The sequence below is a fragment of the Acomys russatus genome, chromosome 18 (assembly GCF_903995435.1).
Source record: "Acomys russatus chromosome 18, mAcoRus1.1, whole genome shotgun sequence".
Taxonomy (NCBI): domain Eukaryota; kingdom Metazoa; phylum Chordata; class Mammalia; order Rodentia; family Muridae; genus Acomys; species Acomys russatus.
Window position 1 is genome coordinate 246,805 of NC_067154.1, and position 21,323 is coordinate 268,127.

Below are 21,323 nucleotides of genomic sequence, written 5' to 3' on the forward strand. Positions count from 1 at the left end.
TACAGTAACCACCAAGACTCATTTTTCTACTGTGTGTAGTTCTGCGTCCTTGACTCACCTTTCCATCTTTCCCTCATCCTCACTGTCCCCAGCATCTGGTAACTACTGCCTTATTTTCTACCTCCATAGAATTGACCTCTTCAAACAGTTCACATGTACATGAGGCCATTCACTATCTGTCTTTCTGTGTCTGGCTTGTTTCACTTAACACAGAGTCCTTCAGGTTTATCTGTGTGTTTCCAATGAACAGAATTACTATTTTATATATTCTTTTTAATTAAAATTGATTGACACATTTATTTATGTTTTTGAGACAGGGTCTCAGGTATCCCAGACTTCCCTCAAATTCCCTGTGGCTAAGGACAACCTTAAAGCTCTAGCCCTCAGTTGGGCATGGTGGCCACACTCGGGAGGCAGACGCAGGTGGACCTGCCTGGTCTACAAAGTGAGTCCTGGACAGCCAAGGCTACACAGAGAAACACTGTCTTGAAAAAAACAAAAATATCTCTAGCCCTCCTACCTCCACCTCCCAATGTTGGGGTCATAGATAGTGTGCTACGTTCCTAGAGGTTTGTTTTTTAAGAGATTTCTTTTCTTTTTTTTTCTTTTCTTTCCTTTTCTTTCTTTCTTTCTTTCTGTATATGAGTGCTATGTTGCTTTGTTTTCATGCACACCAGAAGAGGGAATCAGATTCCATCACAGATGGTAATTACAAATGGTCGTGAGCCACCCTGTGTTTGCTGGAAATTGAACTCAGGACCTCTAGAAGAGCAGCCAGTGTCCTTAACCACTGAGCCATCTCTCCAGCTCCCCTAGAAGTTATTTTTTTTAGCTGATATATAAAATCATACAAACTTAATATACTTTTGAAAACTGTATGTGTCTGCACATGCCCTGGCACACAGGTGGAGGGCCTAAGACAACATGTGGGCGCCTTTCACTTTATGCCATGTGGGTTCCAGGGATTGAACCCAGGTCGTCAAGCTTGGCAGCAGGCTGCCCTTTCCCGCTGAGTCATCTCACTGGACCCCTCCACTTCATATTTGTAGTGTATTTTCTCTCATCCATTTATCTGAGGGTGAACTCATGTGCTGGTTCCATGTCTTGGCCTGTGTGGATAGATGAGAGCTATAGTTGACATGGAAGTGCCAATGTGTCTGCCCTATCAGTTTTATACCCTTTAGCACTATGCTCAGGGTTGGAGTCTTAATGTAGTTATTTTTAATTTAATTTTTTTTTTTGAAGAATTCCCATGTGGTTTTCGCAGTGACTGTACGATTTACATCTCCTACCAAAGCTATGCCCGAGTCCCTCTGTGGCCACATATCAGGATTTGTTATCCTCTCTTCAGTAAGCCACTCTAAGAGCTACAAGCCCTAACTCATTGTGTGGTTTTGCTTTGCAGTCCTGCTGAGTAGAGATGACCATCTGCTTAGCCAGTGTCCTCCGATCCTTGCTGGGCAGTGTGGCCCTCTCGGCCTCACCTTTGACTTCATTCCTGCTGTCTGAGCTCTGGCCACAAGCTCACCAAACACCATTCCTGGCCAGACTGCCCTCAGCACCTGCATTTCATTGGACTTTGCCTGTGAGCCGCCTCACTAATGATTGACAATTAGGGGGTATACAAGCGCAGAACTTGTGGCCAGGCTAGCTGTTCTAAAAGCGTCCCTTCGTAGCTGGCTCCACCATGTTCCCTAAGGTTTTCTTCTAGGGATAGCCCCCACTCCCTCCCATTGTCCCTTGCGGTTTCCCAACAGTGACAAACCTGCGGTGCCTTCACGATGTTACTCTGTCGGATCCCAACGCCTTCCCTGACTGTAGAGAGAGTTCAGAGTTCAGTTTTCCTTCTTGCCTTCCCCTTTCCTGGCCCCTGGCACTCTCGTTCTAAAGCCACACCTTGCCATCCTCCCTGCATGCTCTTCTCCCGTTTTTCCCTCAGGGGTTTGTATCCAGAGATGTGCAAAGCATGACCCCCAGACAGGAGCCCCAAGGGTGGCTGCCCACAGACAGGCACGTCTCTAGCCCTGATGTTTTTGTGTTTTGCAGTGCTGCAGGGTGGAACGCAGGGCGTCTTGCATGCTGAGCAAGGCATCTGCCACTGAGCCATGCCCCTAGCCCTTAGCCCTGATCCTATGTCATGAGTTTCTGCCAAACCTTTCTAATGGCTCCCTTCTTTCCCCACTCTGCACGTGACTCATTTTCAACATGCTTTAACTCAGTCTCACCTGTCAACACAGATAACCTCGTTACTTCATCTCTATTTCCCAATGCTCAGGCATGCCTCCGTGATCCCTCTGCTAGGTAGCCCAGGCTGGCTTCAAACTCACTATTCAATTAAGAATTACCTTTAACCTCCTGCTTTTATGCGGGGAGTGCTGGGGTGACAGAAATGCTCTACTGTGTCCTGCAAACTTCTGTTCAGGCATCTGCACTATGGGTGCTCAGCGCCAGCCCCAAATCCCCAGCTCTGAAGCATGACGCAATTTCTCTACTGTGCGTGACCCTCCTTTGTTCCACAAGTTTCCAGGCCTGAGTTCAAAGGGCTTCCTAACCATTTCAGAGCCTAGCTGATTTCATGTTTTTGTTTGTTTTTCTGTTAAGTCATCCTTAGATTCAACTAAGCTTCCTCACAAACCTTCTGGGATTTTCTATTTGGTTCTGTAAATAAATGGAATAATGCCATTTTTAAAACATTTTGGGCAGACATAACTCAGAGAATTAATCTTGGACATTTGTCATGCCTTCCTGTTTGAGGAAAATTCACCTTAACTCTCCCATAATATAGTCCTATAAGCATAGATATGCCCTGGCCCCTCCCACCCTGACTCAGTGGTTCTCAACTCAGCATTCCTAATGCTGGGACCCTTTAATACAGGTCCTCACGTTATGGTGAGCCCCCCCCCATCATAAAATTGTTTTCATTGTTACTTCATAACTGTAATTTTGCTGCTGTTATGAATCATAATGTAAATATCTGATATGTGACAGCCAAAGGGGTCGTGACCCACAGGTTAAGAACCTCTGTCCTGATTGGACCCAGACCCCTCTCTGTTCTCCCCTCTCCTTGCCCCAGAATGCGGACAGAGCCAAAAGGAAAAGCAAGCAAGCAAATGAATGCTAGCAATAAAAGGTGTCCATTTCCTGCTTCCTTAAAAATCTTAGGGTGATGGTGGGGCCAGAAGGCACAGGCCAGCAGCCTAGCTGCTAAGGAGAGAGGACTGACGTGAGTTCAAGGCCTGCCTGCACTACAGAGTGAGTTCAAGGCCTGCCTAAGCAACTGGTGAGACTTTGTCTCAAAGTAAAAAAATGTCTGGGGATATCTCAGTGGTAGATGGTTTGTTCCCAGAAAAGGCAAGAAGAGGAAAGGAATAGAAAAGATAGAGAAGTTAAAGAGGGGAGTGCGGGGAAGTGAGGGGGCTGGGGGGGTGAGTGCAGGGGGAGGGTCATGGGGAGGAGAGAGGAAGAAAAATAAACGCAGCCACTTCCAGAAGTATTGGAGTGTGGTTTTGAAAGCTCAGACATAATCAGACTTTAAATTTTGTTTTTTTCTTTTATTGCGTCTATTTACTTGTGTGTTACAGCCCATGTGTGGAGGTCAGAGGAAAACTTGCAGGAGTGGGAGACCAAGGGTTATGTTTGGTGGCAAGAGTCTTTACAATCCCTCGCATACGTGTAAATATAAAAGATGTGGTGATTATCAAAACTTCTATTTCTGGATGAAAATCCCTACATGGGATCACTGACCCAGACATAAGTATGAATTCACACCAGCCTTGAGAAATAAGTTGTCGTGGGCTTAACAAACCAGGAACCTAGAGAATTGGGGAGCTATGAAAAGCTGCCGTGGGGGCGGGGCAAGACCCCCTTTCTACAATATGATTTGAGAATAATAGTTACTCACAACATTTTACTTGGTGAAGGCTTTTAAGAACGCTCTCCCGTAGCTTGAGATGAGCAAAGGTCACTTGTGGTATTTTGCCCTTAAGGTACTTGACCAGACTAGAACACAGCTGTTTTTCACGAGGCCCGGGTAAGCTTCAGCAACGTGTGCTGGCTTGTCTTACTCACTTAATGCTCATGGTTAATTTATACAGGCTTTGGAGGCTATTTTGGTGTAGCACAGTGCTAATAAAGTAAGCCGGACAGTGTTACAATGTCCGCATTCATAGTTGTGTCTTCCTCTGGGGACCATTCACTGTCTCTTGTGTGGAGAAAAGAGATCATTTTTTTCCTCATTAAAACATTATGGTAAGAATATTTAAACAAACTGTCATCTTAACTGGTTTCTCTCTCTCTCTCTCTCTCTCTCTCTCTCTCTCTCTCTCTCTCTCTCTCTTTGAGATAGGGTTTTCCTGTGTAGCCATAGCTGTCCTAGAACTCACTCTGTAGACCAGGCTGGTCTCAAACTCGGAGATCTGCCTGTCTCTGTCTCTTGAGTGCTGGGATTAAAGGCATGCGCCACCATTACCCAGCTATCTTAATTGTTTTTTAATGTGCCATTTACGTTACTGCTGTGTGACCAACTCTACCAGCCATTTCCAGAACGGTTTTCCCCCCCGAAGCTGAGCCAAATGGTCCTCTTTCCCTCAAATTCTTGACAACCATTCTGTCTTTATATTGTCTTGGTTTCCCTGGAACTACAGGGTATTTGTCCCTTTGTGTCTGACCTATTTAAACCTAGCATGATGTTTTCAAGGCTTGTCTGGGTCACCTGAGCCAGATTCTTTTTCCTTTTTACGGTAGAAGTGTTCTCTCTTCTGTATCTAGAGCACATTTTGTTGATGGCATCTTGGCCAGTGTGAGTAGTGACGCTCTAAATGGGCTTTACAAAACCTGTTCAGGTGAGATTGCTTTTTCTTTTTTTCTTTTTTTTGGAAAAGGTTTGGTAGGGTGGGAAAATGCTTTCTTGAGTTGTTATAATTCAGACTTTTCCTAAATTCATTTTTTTTTGAGGTTTTGAAAAGTAAATGTCACATTTGTGAAAGGCCTGGAATCTTTGAATGGTGACCTGTGTCCTTAAGAAAATAAAGGAGGCTGGGTGTAGCTCAGGGGCAGAGCACAGCATGTGTGAGCCCTGAGCCCAGTGTGCCTGCCACAAAGAAAGGAGAGAAAACCAAGGAATGCCGACTTTTCAGAGATGGCCTACCTTGATGCTAGCTAATGACGTCAGAGCAAGGAATGTCCCTGCACGGGAAGAGTCTTGAGAAAGAAGTAAGCCGGCTTCGTTGCAGTTATGATCTACCGGGAGGCTTTAAAATCAAAGCCGGAGGACGAGCCACCATAAAGCTAAGGACGGCTACACAACGTGGCTAGGACAGTTTTTGTCGCATTTGTGAGGAAATACTGTGTAAGGACTTCAAGTTACTTTTTCTGATCTCCTTAACAAAATAACATCAGGCATATATACCTATGAATTAAAAAATGCAAGTCCCCAAACCGTGGGATTATCGAGGTTTCTAGTTAGGGTGAGAATGTTCAGGTTGAGGAACTTCGGCTGTTGCTTGGTTCTCAAGGGAATTGCAAGGAGCCGGCACTATGCAATTACACACAATGGGCTGCAGATGGCAGTAGAGAGAGGCGTTCCACCTCACTTCAGGTTCTACTTGGGATCAGGGCGCCCAAGAAACCCTTCAGCCAGTTATAAATTATAGTAACTGGTGAAAGAAGTCTTTGGCAGGCTATTGAGCTTCTTGCAGGAGCAGCAGCAGCAGCAGCAGCACCAGCAACAACAACAACAACAGCAGCAACAACAATAAACTAACCATGACTCAGGTCTTCCCTGAAAGTTAGTGGTCTTTTATGAAATCAGCTTCTATGAAGTTGTTCCTGAGGGCCCACAAAATCCAACCCAAACCCAAACCGTGACATATGACGTCCTGAGCTGACGTAGGCTATGGTGCACCTGTCACAACCCTCTACTGCCCACAGTAAAGCAACTGTTTCTCCCACATCTCCCACCCACAATGGTGACTTCCTTCCACACTCATCTTCGCACTGGAGATCACAGGAGGATCTCAGTAAACAACCCTTTTAAAAGGAAGTGACAGGTTAGATTAGGGGTTTGATAAACTGTCATGATCTCCTCATATTAACACAGAAGCCTGAAAACTAGATGCCACTAAGTTCGTTTATCCTTAAAAGTACAAACTCAAACCTTGCAGGTAAGGAATCCATGTGACGCTACGAGGAAGTCTTTGGTGGCATTCTGTATTCAATACTTTTTATTGGCTTATGTGACCACAAGAAATCATCCTTATTAAACTGACAGATCAGCCAGGAGTGGTGGCACACGCCTTTAATCCCAGCACCTGAGAGACAGAGGCAGGTGGATTTCTGTGAGTTCAAGGCCAGTCTGGATTACAAAGAGAGTTCCAGGACAGTCAGGCCTGTTACTCGGAGAAACCCTGTCTCAAAAAACCAACCACCAATCAACCAACCAACCAACCAACCAACCAAAGAAACAGCAGCAAACCCACACTGACAGATGCTTTTCAGTCTAAAGGAGTTGGTGGTGAACAGAAGACAGGTCCCAGGTCTGGAAGAACAGGGCACAGAGACAGGTTAGAGAGCTTTACCAATGGGGACTCTGTTGTGTTGGGGAAGGGGAAGGTGGTTTATGTGAAAACTGGGAAACGATGTGACTGCCCCTCAGCGAGGAGATGGTATTACATGAAGGACAAGTATATGAATATTCTAACCTAGGAAGACACATCACCAAGTAGGAACTATCACAGAAAAACTGATGCTAGAAATGTACACCAAGGGCCGGTGAGATGGCTCAGCCGGACAAAGGCACTCGCCTCCAGGACTGAAGATCTGAGTTCGATTCCTGGAACCTCCACGGTAGAGAACTGACTTCTCCAAGTACTGCGGCGGGTCACTCAGGTTAAATAAAGAAATGTGAAAAAAAAATGCAGTAATATGAGCAAAACCGTCCTGAATCCTTGTTATGTGCACATGGGTGTTCAGGACAGGTGGTCCCCGACTAACACAGGCTTCTATCCTAAAATCTCATTGTAAGTTGAAGATGTTCTGAAGGAAAAATTCGATTATTCATCACACAGTGGTGGCACACGCCCTCTTTAATCCCAACACTTGGGAGGCAGAGGCAGAGGTAGGCAGATCTCTAAATTCAAGACTAGCCTGGTCTACAGAGAGAATTCCAGGACAGCCAGGGCTACAGAGAAACCCTATATTGAAAAACCAAAACCAGAACAAAGGAAAAAAAAAAAAAGAAAATGTGACTGGGCTGGAGAAATGGCTCAGTGGTTAAGAGTGCTGCCTGCTCTTCCAAAGGTCCTGAGTTCAATTCCCAGCAACCACATGATGGTTCGCAACCATCTGTAATATGATCTGATGCCCTCTTCTGGTCTGCGGGTATACATGCAGGCAGAACACTGTATACCTAATAATAAATAAATAAATCTTAAAAAAAATGTGACTAATCCACTCCCTTTACTGAGTATTTTAGCTCAGTTTCACAGCACACTGTAGAGTGCTGTGGTTTCCCCTCATGATCTCAAGGCTAATCAGGAGCTGCAGTCACTACTACTAGTACCCAGGAAAGGGAGGGGGATCAGACAAACAGTGCCCCAGCCCAGGAAAGGGCCCACATTTGAATTCAGAGGATGCACTCTGGGACCATCTTCAAGTAAGATGTTCCCAAACGGAACCGTTGTTGTCGGGCCGCATATACAGCTGTATGGGGAAAGACTGCACGGAGATATGGCGAGATGTGAGTAACTGAGACTGGGGGACAAGAGGTGAAAAGAGGCTGAATCCCACTTCTGACTTTATACACCTAGGAATTATTTAATTTGAAATAAAAAAAAAATGTGTCTCGACATTAACATTTACACAAGTAACATTAGTTACCTTTACACTTAAGAGTGACAAAAGGCGATAGTACTGTTAAAAAGTTAGACTGAAGTCGGGTGTGATGGCACATACCTGGAATCCCAGCACTCAGGGAGGGAGAGGCATCAGAGCTCTGTGAGTTCAAGTCTAGCCTGGTCTACAAAGCGAGTCCAGGACAGCCAAGGCTACACAGAGAAACCCTGTCTCAAAAACAAAACAAAAAAACCCAAAATTCAAAAACAAACAAAAAGTTAGATTGAACTTAGCAAGCATGTCTAGAAGAGCGGCCTTGTGTCCCGCCACAGCACCACACTGCTGAGCACCCGGCACAAGACAGGTCATGGGTGCCCCAGGAGCCTTTGGGGAAGGAACTCCTGGTTGTAATCACAGCCTGAGGGTCGGAATTGTGTTTTATTTCTTCTTGGAGAGGTTTAAACCAGTTAGTATCTACCTGGGCCATTTACAGCAGTCGCTTCACGTTGAATTGAATGAATGATCAACCTGAGGGAATCAGGTCTGGGCCAAGCGTGGGTCTAGCCTCAGCTATTTGCAGAGTGCGCAAGTAGAAAACAGATCTGCTTTTGGTCCTCCGAGAGAGGGCAGAGCAAGGCCGCACACAGAGCAGGTGTGGCAAGAAGGCCCATGTAAGCCAGCATGGAAGAGACTCTCAGGGGGCACAAGCCCTCCTGGCGGGGCTTGGTCTCCTGCGTTTTTGGCTTCCAGCGTTTCCTTCCTTGCCCAATTTCTGGAGTCCATTCCCAGCCTTTCGGTGTCACTACCCTGAGACAGGTGGCTCCTTGTTATTTGTTTGCTTCAAAGAGTGACCATCCCACAGTAGCCTGTGTGAGTACCATCCCATGATGCCTGGCACTGCCTGCTCTCTCTTTGCTGTGGCATTGGCCTGCATCAGAGACCATCTATGAGGTTTGTTGACACGCAGCCTCCCTCAACATGAAGGCTCCGGTTCTGTGGGGTTTTTTTTTGGGGGGGGGTGTTTGTTTGTTTGTTGTTGTTGTTGGGTTTTGTTTTTGCTTTTGTTTTTTTTAGCTCCAGTCCCAGGGACAAGCAGGGTCTGATACTTAGCTGGTGATCAAGAAATAGCAGCTGATGAAAAAAATCATGAGGGATGTCCAGGAATGAGCCATGGAATCCTGTGGGGCTGCGGTTACACCGTGGACTCCAGTTGCAACAGACACAGGTGCGGCCTGTGGAGTTAAGTCTCAGGTGTGGAAAGGAGGCCACATAACCTTCGTTTATGCGTGGCTGGGCCACTCTCGTTGGCCTTTGATACTGACAGTTACCTGAGCTATGCCTTCTTGGCCACATTGGACTAGCAATGGCTCGTCTCTCAACAGGTGGCACGGTTCCTGTGTCAGCAGATGCCACACAGGTTGGGGGGGGGGCATCACCTGTCACCCTCAGAGTTCACTCACACCAGGGCTTCTCCTCACGGACAAATTGCCAACTCTAGTTAAGGACGGTCATACCTCAGAGGTCAAGCTTTAATTTTCAAGCTTGTGGCCAGACCTCTCCGCCAGTCCTATGAAGTGCTTGTTGGTGGTTTGTAATTATTTTGGCTCTGCCCTTTAATGCCTTCAGAGTGACAATCTTTATAATGTGTGGGAGTGGAACTAGCCACTTAAAAAGCTGGGTGCTCTTTTAATAGGGCGCCTGGCAGGTGGGAGAGACCGTGCACATCTGTTCTGTCACCCGAGTGGAAGCCGGCTGAGATTTATCCCTTTCAATGGTCCTCCATTAAAATATTGTCACTGGTGTTTAAAATGCTTTAACATCCTCTGATGGGAAGCTTGTACCTTAAAAGATGGAAGTGCTGGTGCAAGAGAGAACTGCGTGTCAGCAGACGCTTACCTGAGACAGGGGAATGGACGTTGAGGGACCATAAAGCCGCCTCATGGGCCACACCCTTCTAGACACTTCCACGAAGGACACTGTGGAAACGGTTTTAATTTTTAAATGTAAAGAGTTATTATTTATTTATTTTTGTGACACTGGTGCTCCGCTATGGGGAGTCAAACACGGCAGACGGGTGCTTTAGCACCGACTGCACGCAGAGCCCAAGAACCTCATGCATGAACTGTGAGTTCCTCTGGTTCTTTCAGGAACTGGACTGATGCTGTCACTGGGACTTAGCATCCTGCACACTGCATTCTCTCCCATCTTATGGTCCTTAGGATGGGGCTCGTTGAACCTCTTAGTGCTATGGATTTGGGCAGCAATGCTCTGTCCCCTCCCTCCCTCATCCGTTTTTCTAGCCACAGGGGGTTTCCTGTAACTGGGGCTGAAGAATCCCAGGCAGGTAGCCTGTGAACACACTCATGGGATGTTGGACATATGAACTGTGAAATGTATGTGTACACAAATCACTGTAGCTGGGTACAGTGACAGGGGCAGGTGGAATTATGAGAGTTCTAGGCCAGCCAGGGTGACAGAGTGAGATCCTGTCTCGAAGACAAAACAAAGCAAAACTCCACAAACTTACTGTTGACTGAGTTGAAATTTGGTATTCTATTAAAAATCTTATTTAATTTTGAAGTATACAAAATAATCTTATTTTAATAAATGACATTTAAGAGTTTACAAAGTTACTTTAGTGACAAGCATGAAACCACAGCTCTTATTTATTGTTACAAAGTGGCTCCCCAATGCTATTCTTGGCGTAGGAAGTATCCCCTGTTGGAGTTGTTGAGTGCCATCTTGTGGGAGACACATTCTGCATAACGGCAACGCTGAGGTTCACCTTGTCTTAGAAAAGGTATGTATTGATCTAAATTCTAGTTTCTATTTTCCCCACATATCCATACTTCTGTTTTCTAGTTAAGAAGCCAACACTGAAGAGGGAAGCAAACAGACTTTCAAAATAGAAAAACTCAGTTTGAATCAGCAGAAGTTAGACTCTAGACAGTTCATTGGTTCGTTGAAAACAGTTAACCCTCTGCCTCCACCCCATTTTGTTTCTGCACCGTTAAATTGTACCACGGCAGTGAAATTCCCAAGCAAACTCAAGAAGTCCATGTGTCTCTGATGCTGGCTGCCACATCCCACAGCTACGGAGTCGGCAGCTGTCAGGAGGCCTGGGATGGGCTAGGTTCATGGCAGGTGGCAGTTGTTGGCATATTCTACCTGTCACTTGGGTCTTTTAATTGAGGCCTCTTCTTGTCAGGAGCCAGTGTGTAAAGCTTCCAGCTTGTCTCATTTGAGATAGGTTCTGATGCTGTTGCACTGGACTCAACACACTGGTGATGAACACAGTAAGTACACCAGCGAAGAACACAGTAGGTGGCCTCTCAACCACTCTGCAGATTTCCAATAACCCAAAGGCCAATGTTTTAAAGACCTTGTGAGATCTGGTTACACACCAAGTTCACATCAGAAACAGAACCATTGAAATAGGAGGAATGTATAAATGGTTTCCAGATCATTTTAAGAACAAAAGAACCTATCTTATTTTAAGGTTTTGATTAAAAAAAAAAAAAAAAGTACACAGCGCTTGAAGCATTATAAATGACTTTGTCCATTACTGCTGGCTTAAACTATCAAAGCAAATAACAGAATGGTGATTCTTTCCCTTTAACTGGGGGCATCTTGGGGAAGGGTACCCTAAGTGGGGGAAACACTGAACTTTCTCAGCACCTTCCTCAGGCCTGGGCTCATCTCTCCTGTCCTGAGAGAGAGAGAGAGAGAGAGAGAGAGAGAGAGAGAGAGAGAGAGAGAGAGAAACAATGTGAGACCCTTTGTTTAAACTGTGAATGTCTCTTACAAGAATAGTCGCTACCAGCACGGGGTCCCAGTGGAACTAACTTTAGAACCGATTAATACAGGCTTAGAATTGGGCCTTTGTTTGGGAGCTTTGGGGGAAGGGAGCCCCATGGAGGTTTCTGGAGTTTCATGGGAGGCCTACAGGGACTTCAAATGGTGGCGGTTAAGATAGGAATGTTGGCCTCGGGGAAAATGCTGGTGGCTGAGCTTTGACAGCTAAGCAGCAGTTGCCTCATCCTTCTCCCTCAGTCTCTGTCCTAGCAGCCGGGCAAATGCGTCAGTTAAACTGGTCTTTTTGACTTTCCTGAACAATATCTAATGAACAAGTAGCACAACTCTGTGATGTTTAGCAGGATGCAAATTCCAGACACAGAAATCATGAACACCGTGAAGACGGTCTTTTCCGTGGGCCTGGAGATGAAGCAGTCCACCGTGTTGGGGCACGGCCACGCGTTGCACTTCACCAGACGCTGCATGAAGAAGCCGTTGTACATGATGTAGAACACGTACATGAAGACGGCCTCAAAGATGACCCGGAAGAAGATGCTGGTGGTGTAGGTCCACCACAGGGACCCTTCGATGCGCACCTTCTGGGCCTTGATCTCTTCGATGTCCTTAAACTCGTTCTTCATCTCGCCCTTCATGAATTTGCGTTTCTTCTCATGTCTCCGGTAGGCCACATGCATGGCTACCAGCAGCGCTGGTGTGGACACGAAGATCAGCTGCAGCGCCCAGAGCCGGATGTGAGAGATGGGGAAGTACTGGTCGTAGCACACATTCTTGCAGCCAGGCTGGAGGGTGTTGCAAATAAAATCGGCTTGCTCGTCTCCCCACACCTCCTTGGCTGCCACCACGAGGATCATGATGCGGAAGATGAACAGGACAGTGAGCCAGATTTTCCCAATGCTGGTGGAGTGCTTGTTGACACCCCCGAGGATACTCTGTAGCGTGCTCCAATCCATCTTGTCGTCTGCTGGGGGGTTGGCACTACGAAGGACAAAGGAACACAAGACAGGAATCACTGGTCTGCCCAGAATCTGAGCCCTATTTCTGGCTGTGGGTATGTATTCTTAACTAACTTCCTGAGCAAACATCAAAGCATACACAGTCTCCTCTGGGATTAACAGGTGATGGTACAGCTTACTTTGCCATAGATTAAGTGCATAGCTCCCAACCCATCTCCAGTATGTCCCTGTGTGCTCTGTAGTAACGTTCTCCCAAGTTCACCTGAGTGATTCGTCCAATCTTAGGACATAATAAAGATTCAGGTACAGGGGTACACCAAAGCCAAGGACTTGTTACCCTAAAGGCAAAACTGGGTTCTGGCTAAGCCCACCTCACATGTTCCTGTTTCCGTAGAGGTCACTCAGTGGGCTGTGTCAGTAGCTCCAAGCTTTGCAGTGCATCACTGTGACAGACGAAAGCTTGGACCAATCTCACCTTGGAGGCACAGCTGCCTGGTTCATACGGCAGAGTTTGTGAAACATGACCCAGCGTTGTCTCCCTGCAGACTCTAGGCCGAAGCTGTGTCTTTAAGGTATTTCAACATTTACAGGCTTTGGGAGGCAAGGGTGATGTGTCATTCCTAGTGGATACATGTACAGTTGAGGTTCCTCAACTTAATCCTTTACTGTAAGCCTTGCTTCCATCTTCTGTGTGACAGGAACAGGGTAAAAAAAAAAGTCTCTACGCTTAGGTTTTTACACTCAGGTTCGTGGCTCCGCTGTCAAAGCTGAGACTGTTTGGTTAACGCACTGTATCTGTTTTGATATGTGTTGCAAGCAAGTGTTGCACTGTGGACTATGGTTTTAACCTTGAAGTGATTCTAAAATAAATATATCATGAAAGATGACAGGAAATTTAGCTTAGTGGTTCCCAAGTCACTGGTGCAAGGAAACACCTGAAGGTGGTTTTGTCTCAGGTGACAGCGTATATATTGACTGTGCCCTGGATGGTCGTGCATGAGCCAGTGGCCTTCTATTTCATCCCAGAGCAGGAACTGTCCTCACTGATTCATAGTTACACGCCCCGTCTGTCACAATCAACCCCTCTTCTGACAAGATCCCACCCTCCTCACTGACCTGATGACTCACTTGCTTTCCATCCCTTTCAAGCTGTAATGAATCCTCTTGCTCTTATGTAAAAGCAACCTACCCTCCTTTTGTAGCAAGTTACATCCTGTTTTCCAGTGGACTCAAAAAGGGTTCAGAGTGAGAGTCCTTCCTTGCCCATAGTGGCAACGACAGAACGCAAAGAAGCCCACCAAAGAACCCAGTCAACTGTGCCTTGGTCAGAGGAGACCCCGCCATGTGCATGGAAGTTACGGGAAGCTGAACAGAAACAAGGCAGGAAGAAACAGAGGCCCAGCAGGTTCAGCCCTGACCCATTTACACTCAGACTGTTTGAGGCCTTGAGAAAGCTGGTTGTCCTTTGAACAAAGCTCCATGTGGTCTGCCCCCAACAGCAAAAGGATTGAAAGCAACAGTGTTTCACGTTTAACAGAACAATCTGATTGGAATTAGACCTTCTGTTCTTGACCATTTGCTGAGTGGTGATCAGGACATTGACTGAAATAAACATTCACACGAAGGTACGAAGGTACGGAGGGGCATGCCTGCCTATAGCGCCCACAAACTAGCCCAATTATTATTATCAATTGAGGAAAAATATAAACTTCTGACCAAACTCTTCACTTGTTTATAAAAACTACTGTAAAGTATCTGTCCAGTTTGAGTTTGCTGTGTTATCCAGGTTGGCTTCTAGCTCCCTGCAGCTGGGGTTAGCACATCGTGATGGAACACATATGTACTCCCAGAACTCTGGCAGCCGAGGCAGGATTGTGATAACTTGACAAAAACTTGGGTTGCAGAGCAAGACCCTGACTCAAGAAACAAACACCAAAAGAGAGAAAACCACCCCCCCAAAACCAAATAAAAAACAAAACAAAACAAACAAACAAACAAAAAACAAAACAAAACAAAAAACAGGGGCAAGGGCTGGCAGGACTGAACAAGCAAGGGAGTGGGGGGAGGGACAGGAGGACACCAAAAGAAAACCAAGTAGCTGGGTCATAGCCGTGGCCCCTGGCACATCTGATTGCAGCAGCTTGTCTTAAATGACCTTTCCAAGAAGAGGGAGAGGTTGAAATTTGACCTCGCCAGGGGGTGAAGAGTACTAAGCCAGTAGGGTGAAATTGTCAATATTCAACTGGTTTGGGAGGTGATCTCATGGCTGGCTTTCTGACTAGAGAGGTCACAGCAAGGTCCCTACCTGGCCTGGGCCACCTACAGATTGCCTTGAATGCTGCTGTCAGACTGTGAGGGGCTGAGTGAAAAGGATGTGTGTGTGTGTGTGTATGTGTGTGTGTGTGTGTGTGTGTGTGTGTGTGTGTGTTATCACATGACCAACCAGGGGAGCTGGTGGAACACTTGCAGATGCTGTCCCCACCTTACGCTTCTCACAATTGTGACTAACTTAGTTCATAGTTTCCAATGGACTCCGGGGTAAATGGAGCATGGCTGTGCCAGGCTTCTCAAGATAGTCCCAGGGACCTGGGCAATTCGTCCTATTTAGGCTTATGCTCCCTTCCAGTGAGGCAGCACTGAGGGGGCTGATGCAAGAGTCCTAAGGGACACGTTTCTCAGCAGCACACTATTTGTGAACCTGTCTGGAAGATATGCTTCCAGCTGCAGAGTCCAGCCTGAACGCAAACCTTCAAAAGCATTTAAGGAAAACGAAAAGCAATCAAAATCTCCACTCAAGTGCAGGCTGGGGTTCCCTAGCTCTCGAGCGGCTACAGACGCGCGTTTTGGGCGGTCGCCCGCGTCACTCCCGTGCTTTAGGTGGTAAAGGTCAGTGTCTTCCCACGGAGGCCTCCTGCTTAACAAATGAAACCGCGTTTTCCTGCTAAACTTTCGGTTAGTTAAAAACTTTCAATGGCGGCGGACAACGCAGCCAGGAGGCCCGGAGAAAATTCTGGCAAAGGAACACTGGCAACACGTCGCAGTCGCGCGCGCGGTACGGCCTGGCCCCCCGCAACCCTCCCCGGCCCGCGCTGCGCGAGACCTCCCTGCTCAGGCTGTGCGAACGCTTCCTGCCCTGTGCGCAGCAGCGAGCGCGGCGGGAGCAGCCGGGTCCAGCCCGGAGCCCGGCCAGATGCTCCAGCTGCAGACACGCGTTCGCGGCTTGGGTCCCTGTCCGCGGGTGGCAGTGGCCCGCGGGGACCGCGCAATGAGTTTGGGCCTCGGTTTCCCCGGCCAGCGGCGGCCCGCAGCCCGCCTCGCACCTCACGCGTCCCTACTGGCGGAGTCTCACGCTCTAGCCGCCGCGAGGCGTCGCAATCAGGCGCGGGCCACACCACTGTGACTCGGTGGCACGGAGTGGCGGTCCCACCTGTGTCCCGAGGAACGCGCAGCCCTGGGTGGCGGGAGGCGGCGAGGCGCAGGTCTGGAGTGAGTCCTAGGGCCGGTCCCAGCTTAGTTGGGAGTGGGTCTCGGGCGGCTCCTGCCTTGGTCCAGAGTGGGTCGCGGGCTGATCCGGAGCTGGTGGCCGCTGGTCCTGGCGGAGGTGGCGCTCCGTAGGTGGGAGCGCCGCCGCCTGGCTGCGAGTTGGGAGAGAGAAGCGCGCCGGGCGCTGCGATCTTGGACACCTGTCGGCCGGGGCGCCTTTTAACCGCACCCTTCACCCCGCCTCTCTCACCCAGGAGCGATTGAGAAAGTTGCAGAGGAGGCGGCTCCGAGTAGCCCGCCGCCCCCATCGCCGCGGGCGGGGCTCTACGGGCACCCGGAGCGTCGGGAGCCTAGGAGCCGCGAGCTCTCCCTAGCCCTCCGCCCTCCCTAGGCCCCCTCCCACTTCGCAGGGCTCTCTCGGAGCTCCAGGCTCTGCCGGTGTCGCGTCCCGTGCGCAGCCTGAACGGAGCCTGCAGACTCCCGCGACACAGGTCGCAAAGCGCCAAGCCCCGGCTTTTGGGGGAATGGGTGGTGTAGAAAGATTTGATGGTGCTGTTATTACTACTCCCAGGAGTGGAAGTACTCGAAGCTTCGCTGTAGTAATATATACTATAGATATTAGAAAGCCGGGAGTTGGAAGGACTGGAACGCTGTGCAGGCCCATAGCTTCCAGTGACACACACGAGGCTCCTCTCACTTAGGGGACCCGCAGCGCAGTGAGCCGGGGTATCTGCAATTTGGATTCAAGGCGGACTAACAGAGGGCGCCATCAGGGCTGGCCAAATTCTGGCTTGTATTTCCCTGAATTCCCGATTTAATTCGATCACTTTGAACGGGTGTGCCAGTGCATAGGCCAGGGGGCGGTGTAGAGGTGAGTCTTCAGGGCTGGCCTCCAAGTCTCAGCCTGGCCTGGAAGTGGACGTGTCACAGTCTCTGCGCTCTGCTCTCTGTGTCTCCTTTCCCACAACTGAGATCACTACAAGGAAGGGGCGCCCAGATTCTGCAGCAAAGCAAGAGAGCAGAGGAGGTCAGACAAGCCCACCCCTCTTCGAGTTCAGTTCTCTCTCTGCCAAACTGAACGTGGATTTTGAGGTTTCAGTGTTCACATTGCTTGGCTATCTGGATAGTTTTGAGAGGCAAGAGACGCAAAGTGGATGTTCACCGAGCTTTCAGAAGAGAACTTAAAATGCCAAGAGCTATGCTAGGGGACACTTAGGCCAGCTGGTTTCATCCTACTTAGTTACTTGCAACCTGGGTCCTAGAGCAGCCAGGTTTGGGGTGCAAACTGCATGTCCTTACAGAGTTTCCTCAGATCGGGTTTACATGAAGTGAAGAGACAGTGGTTCATTCTGACAAGGCCCGTCTGGTCTAAGGAATGGTTTTCATTGAAAACAACCAGAGCTGAAGGCACACGTTTTTTTCCTCGCAAAGCTGGCTCATTGCCATGGGCAGACAGGGCAGGGCGTTGGGCCGAGGCTACTATGCCAACCTTCTTTCTAACTGTAAGTCTTAATCTAAGAGGGAGTGTCTGTAAAAAAGAGCCTCATCTCCTTATACAGCCAGAGCGAGCCAGCGAGAGGTGCTGAGTCAGCTTGTGACGAGTGACTGGCCAAGGTGGTACAACTAACTCCCTTGGCCCGAGCACATCTAGAAACGGAGCGAAGAGGTGAGGAGGTGATGGCAGCTGGCAGGTGTAGACGGATGTCGTTACCTTTAGTTTCCAGTCAATTGGAGTTCCTGTTCAGTGAGAATGAAAGAAGATTCTAGAATCACTGTAGGAAGTTGGCTGGTAAAAGATAGGACTCACTTTCCCTACGGAAGAATTTCTCCTGAGCCTTTAGCACCCACCTTATGATTACAGGTTCACCGTTGTCTGCTGTCTGCTTCCCTAACTTGCTTCTACAGATTTGCATAATGGCTGTGTGCTGGCTGACTGTCATTGCTAATGGGGACATTAGGACGAATCATTCACCTCCACTAAAGTCCCCACTGAGAACTCAGCACTTGATTGTCATCTGTTTCATCTGATTCTTCTTGTTTCTTTGTTCCCAGCTAGACCAGAGGCTTCTCTAGGATAGGAAACGCTAAATGTATTCAAGAATGTGCATACTCCAGAGGGGGATGGGGAGGGGGAGGGGAGGGCAGGGCGCTGTGAATGGTTTGGTTGCGATGATGGATGATCTCCACATGAGGCTATAAAGTGCATCCAGTTAGCAGATTATAACAAAAAGAATTTGTGTATCCCGAATTGTGCTTTATCTTGATAAAATGAGCACTGGGAATAAACCACTGTGTTCTCACCCAGCTTCCAGTGTTTCCGTGTTTCAACCTTTAGGTCATTGGTACTAGGGCTCCATTGGCAGCAGCAAGACTGTGGGACAGGACTGGGAGTTCGTGGCCCGGCCTCGGAGCAGCCCATCTTTGTCTTGTTCTTGTGTGGCGATGAGCCAGGTAGAGAACAGTTTTTGATTTGTCTTTAAGTGGAATCCCAGACCAGACAGTAGGGAGGGGCGAAGAGGGGCCCGTGAAGCAGCTATTAATGATTAACCAGAGAGGATCTCTGACCATTGCACCTTGTCATGTCCGAGTGTCAGGACAAACAAGTGGTGGTTTTATGTCGGCCTGGTCAGTACTGAAAATATGAGGCCTAGTTCGTAGCTTAACTGAACTTTCTTGATGATGTTGAAAACACTTTTGAGGTGAAAAGGCTAATGTTTAGGCTACTTGATATTTTAATTTGATAGATTTTTTTTTAAATAAATGCACTCAAAAGAAGTCACTGTTGTACAAGAAATCACTGCAAGGTAAGTTGTACAACTTGCCGTTTTGAGGACTGAGTGCTTCCCAGCTCTCTTCTGGGGCAGTGTCTTCAGTCCTGGGAAGGATTCTCTGAGTATGCATTTAAAAAAAAAGCCTCACATTTATGACTCATAAATCAAATGTAGATGATGGCAGAGAAAATTTAAGGACAAGAAAGGGCTTGTGGGTGTCTCGAGCCCCCTGGTCCTACCACTTGACAAGTTTTCAGGCAAGCTGGGCCCATTGACAGCCTCTGGGAAAACCATCAGCCCTTTGGGTCACATACTCTTTTCCTGAGTTTGCTATTGAAACATTAATCCTATGAGTGTGATTATGTATTATATTCAGCTCTTCCCCTGAGTAGCAACTGGAAACTAAAGGGCCCCTCGCCGCCTCCCTGGATAGTTAAAAATGACTTTCATTTGATAATGTAATGTCCTGGCAGGAATGGCTCCTGCGGGCCCTGTCAGTCTGTGTGGGGGATTCTAATCCGGGGTATGATTCCTACCACTTCTGTTTTGTGACTTGGTTTGTTTGGAGTCAGCTTCTCCAGCCCAGGCTGGCCTTCATCTCCCGACGTGGCTAAGGATGACGTGAGCTAATGCTTCTGCCTCTGCATCTTCCATCCCGGCATCCCAGGCGGTACCTCTGACCCTAGCTTCTCTCTTCACCCCTGAGTTGTACTATTCCTATGCTTTCTAAAGCATACTAATCTAAAACTACATAAGAAGGAAAAGCCAATTGTTATATTCAGAGTAAAACCAGAAGGCATTTCAGACTTCCAACAATTTAACCTTCTCTGAATTAAAGACATTTAAGTCTTCAACTTTTAAGTAGCGGCAGCCCCCCGTAAGTGGTGCTGTTTTCTACATTTTTAAATGTTGGCACATAAGATGGTCTGATGAAACAGAAGTAGCTGGGTCTCAGCTGCTCGTGCGTGGTGGAAGAGGCTGGTCGGTGGCGTGGTTGGGTGAGCTCAGACCCATCCTTGCAAGCACACTGCTGTGCCTCTTCTGTGGTTACTCAAGCAGACCGTGGAAGAATTACAAAGATTCTTCCAAACATGCTTGTGTCACAAGCACACACAGGTGACTCTGAAATGAAGCAACCATAACTGCCTTTGCTGGCTATCAGGGAACATTCTTTTCTACTGAATATTAAATTCTCTGTGTTACAGTGGCTAGGCAGCATGGAGAAAGACAATAGAAATTCCCTGTGAAACTCTTGTCTACAGTGTTCTGAATTTAAGGTTTTGTTTCCTGGGAACCACTGATTATGGGGTTAGGTTTTTGCTCCTGAGGTAGTATGTTTCTGCAACCTGCAAATACCCTTTTGAGGACCAAATATGAAGTATTTGGTTTTAAGATTCAGAGTAGAAATTATATGGTAGCTATTCATTTAAATTTCTCCTAAAACTAAACTGTTTGAGAAGCATTTCCACCTTGAGGGAAATGTTCTTTGAAAAAAAAAAGGGGGGTGGGGGATGGGGGGGTAAGAGGGGGGTGGCCAGGGAAAGAGACTAAATCTCAGGGCCAGAGTAAAGAATGAAAACAAATGCTGGCAATACTCAGAATGCACAGTAGATGGCACTAGAAAGACTCGTTCAGAAGCCCGGTACTGGGAGAACATTTTACATTTATTTTTCTAGTTTAGGGTTGCCCCTCTCCATCTCCTGAGCAGTCTGGGAAATGATTTATTTCTTCCTTCCCCTCCCCTTGCTCTTCTCTATTCATCTCTCTCTTATTCCTTAAGCAGATATGAAATATTAAAAAGAAAAGGAGAATATCAGAACTCATTGCTCTTAAGAAGGGTAAGTAATGCTTTGTGGGATATTTGCACATTTGGACTTCCAGATCCAGTATAAAGTGCACTTCATGCTATCAGTCTCTTCCACAAGCAAGTGTGGAAAGCCACTGTTTTGTTTCATTTCCAGGGTGACAAGATAAATCCCAGTGGTTGCAGGTAAAACAGGAGTATAACACAGAGGAGAGACCTGGAGGCTTTGAATGTCTACATGACACCTCTGCTGTGCCTTAAATTCACAGCTGGCAAGCCCAACAGGCTTCAAGCTGGCAAGGTGTGTTATGGGTGGGAGGCTTAAGGGCTTTCTTCAGGTTGGAAAGGGACATCTGGCCTACCACTAGACCTCTTTCTTCAGGGTTCCCTATTCTGAGCTAAGAGCAGTAGCAATGTCTAGCTAGGTCTTTCTCTCCCCACTTTCTTTCTTTCTTTCTTCCTTCCTTCCTTCCTTCTTTCCTTCCTTTATTTCTTCCTTCCTTTCTTTCTTTTGAAACAGGTTTGGCCTGGAGCTTGCTATGTTGACCAGGCTACTGGCCTGAAACTCACAGAGATCCACCTGCCTCTGCCTTCTCATGTTGAGATTGAAGATATGCATCACCACGTCTAGCTTTTAGGTCTTTTATTAAATAAAAGTTTGTCTTA

The 21,323-nt window shown here is 47.5% G+C and overlaps 1 protein-coding gene and 1 long non-coding RNA gene across 2 annotated transcripts; both read right to left on the reverse strand.

The window, feature by feature from the left end:
• Positions 1–1,037: 1,037 nt before the first annotated feature.
• LOC127202357 (uncharacterized) lies at positions 1,038–2,436 on the reverse strand. The gene is made up of 3 exons (XR_007832291.1): positions 2,346–2,436; positions 1,766–1,815; positions 1,038–1,109 (listed from the first exon to the last, which is right to left on the reverse strand). It is a non-coding gene; the product is annotated as an uncharacterized LOC127202357 (long non-coding RNA).
• Positions 2,437–11,343: 8,907 nt separating this feature from the next.
• Positions 11,344–16,080, reverse strand: Gjb2 (gap junction protein beta 2). The gene is made up of 2 exons (XM_051160614.1): positions 16,027–16,080; positions 11,344–12,621 (listed from the first exon to the last, which is right to left on the reverse strand). Exon 2 carries the CDS (start codon positions 12,594–12,596, stop codon positions 11,916–11,918), a length of 681 nt encoding a protein of 226 aa, XP_051016571.1. The 5' UTR covers positions 12,597–12,621; positions 16,027–16,080; the 3' UTR covers positions 11,344–11,915.
• Between the last annotated feature and the right edge of the window lie 5,243 nt (positions 16,081–21,323).

What these genes read in the sequence shown, in the direction of transcription:
- Gjb2 (XM_051160614.1), bottom strand. Translation starts at nt 12,596, where the DNA reads ATGGATTGGAGCACGCTACAGAGTATCCTCGGGGGTGTCAACAAGCAC.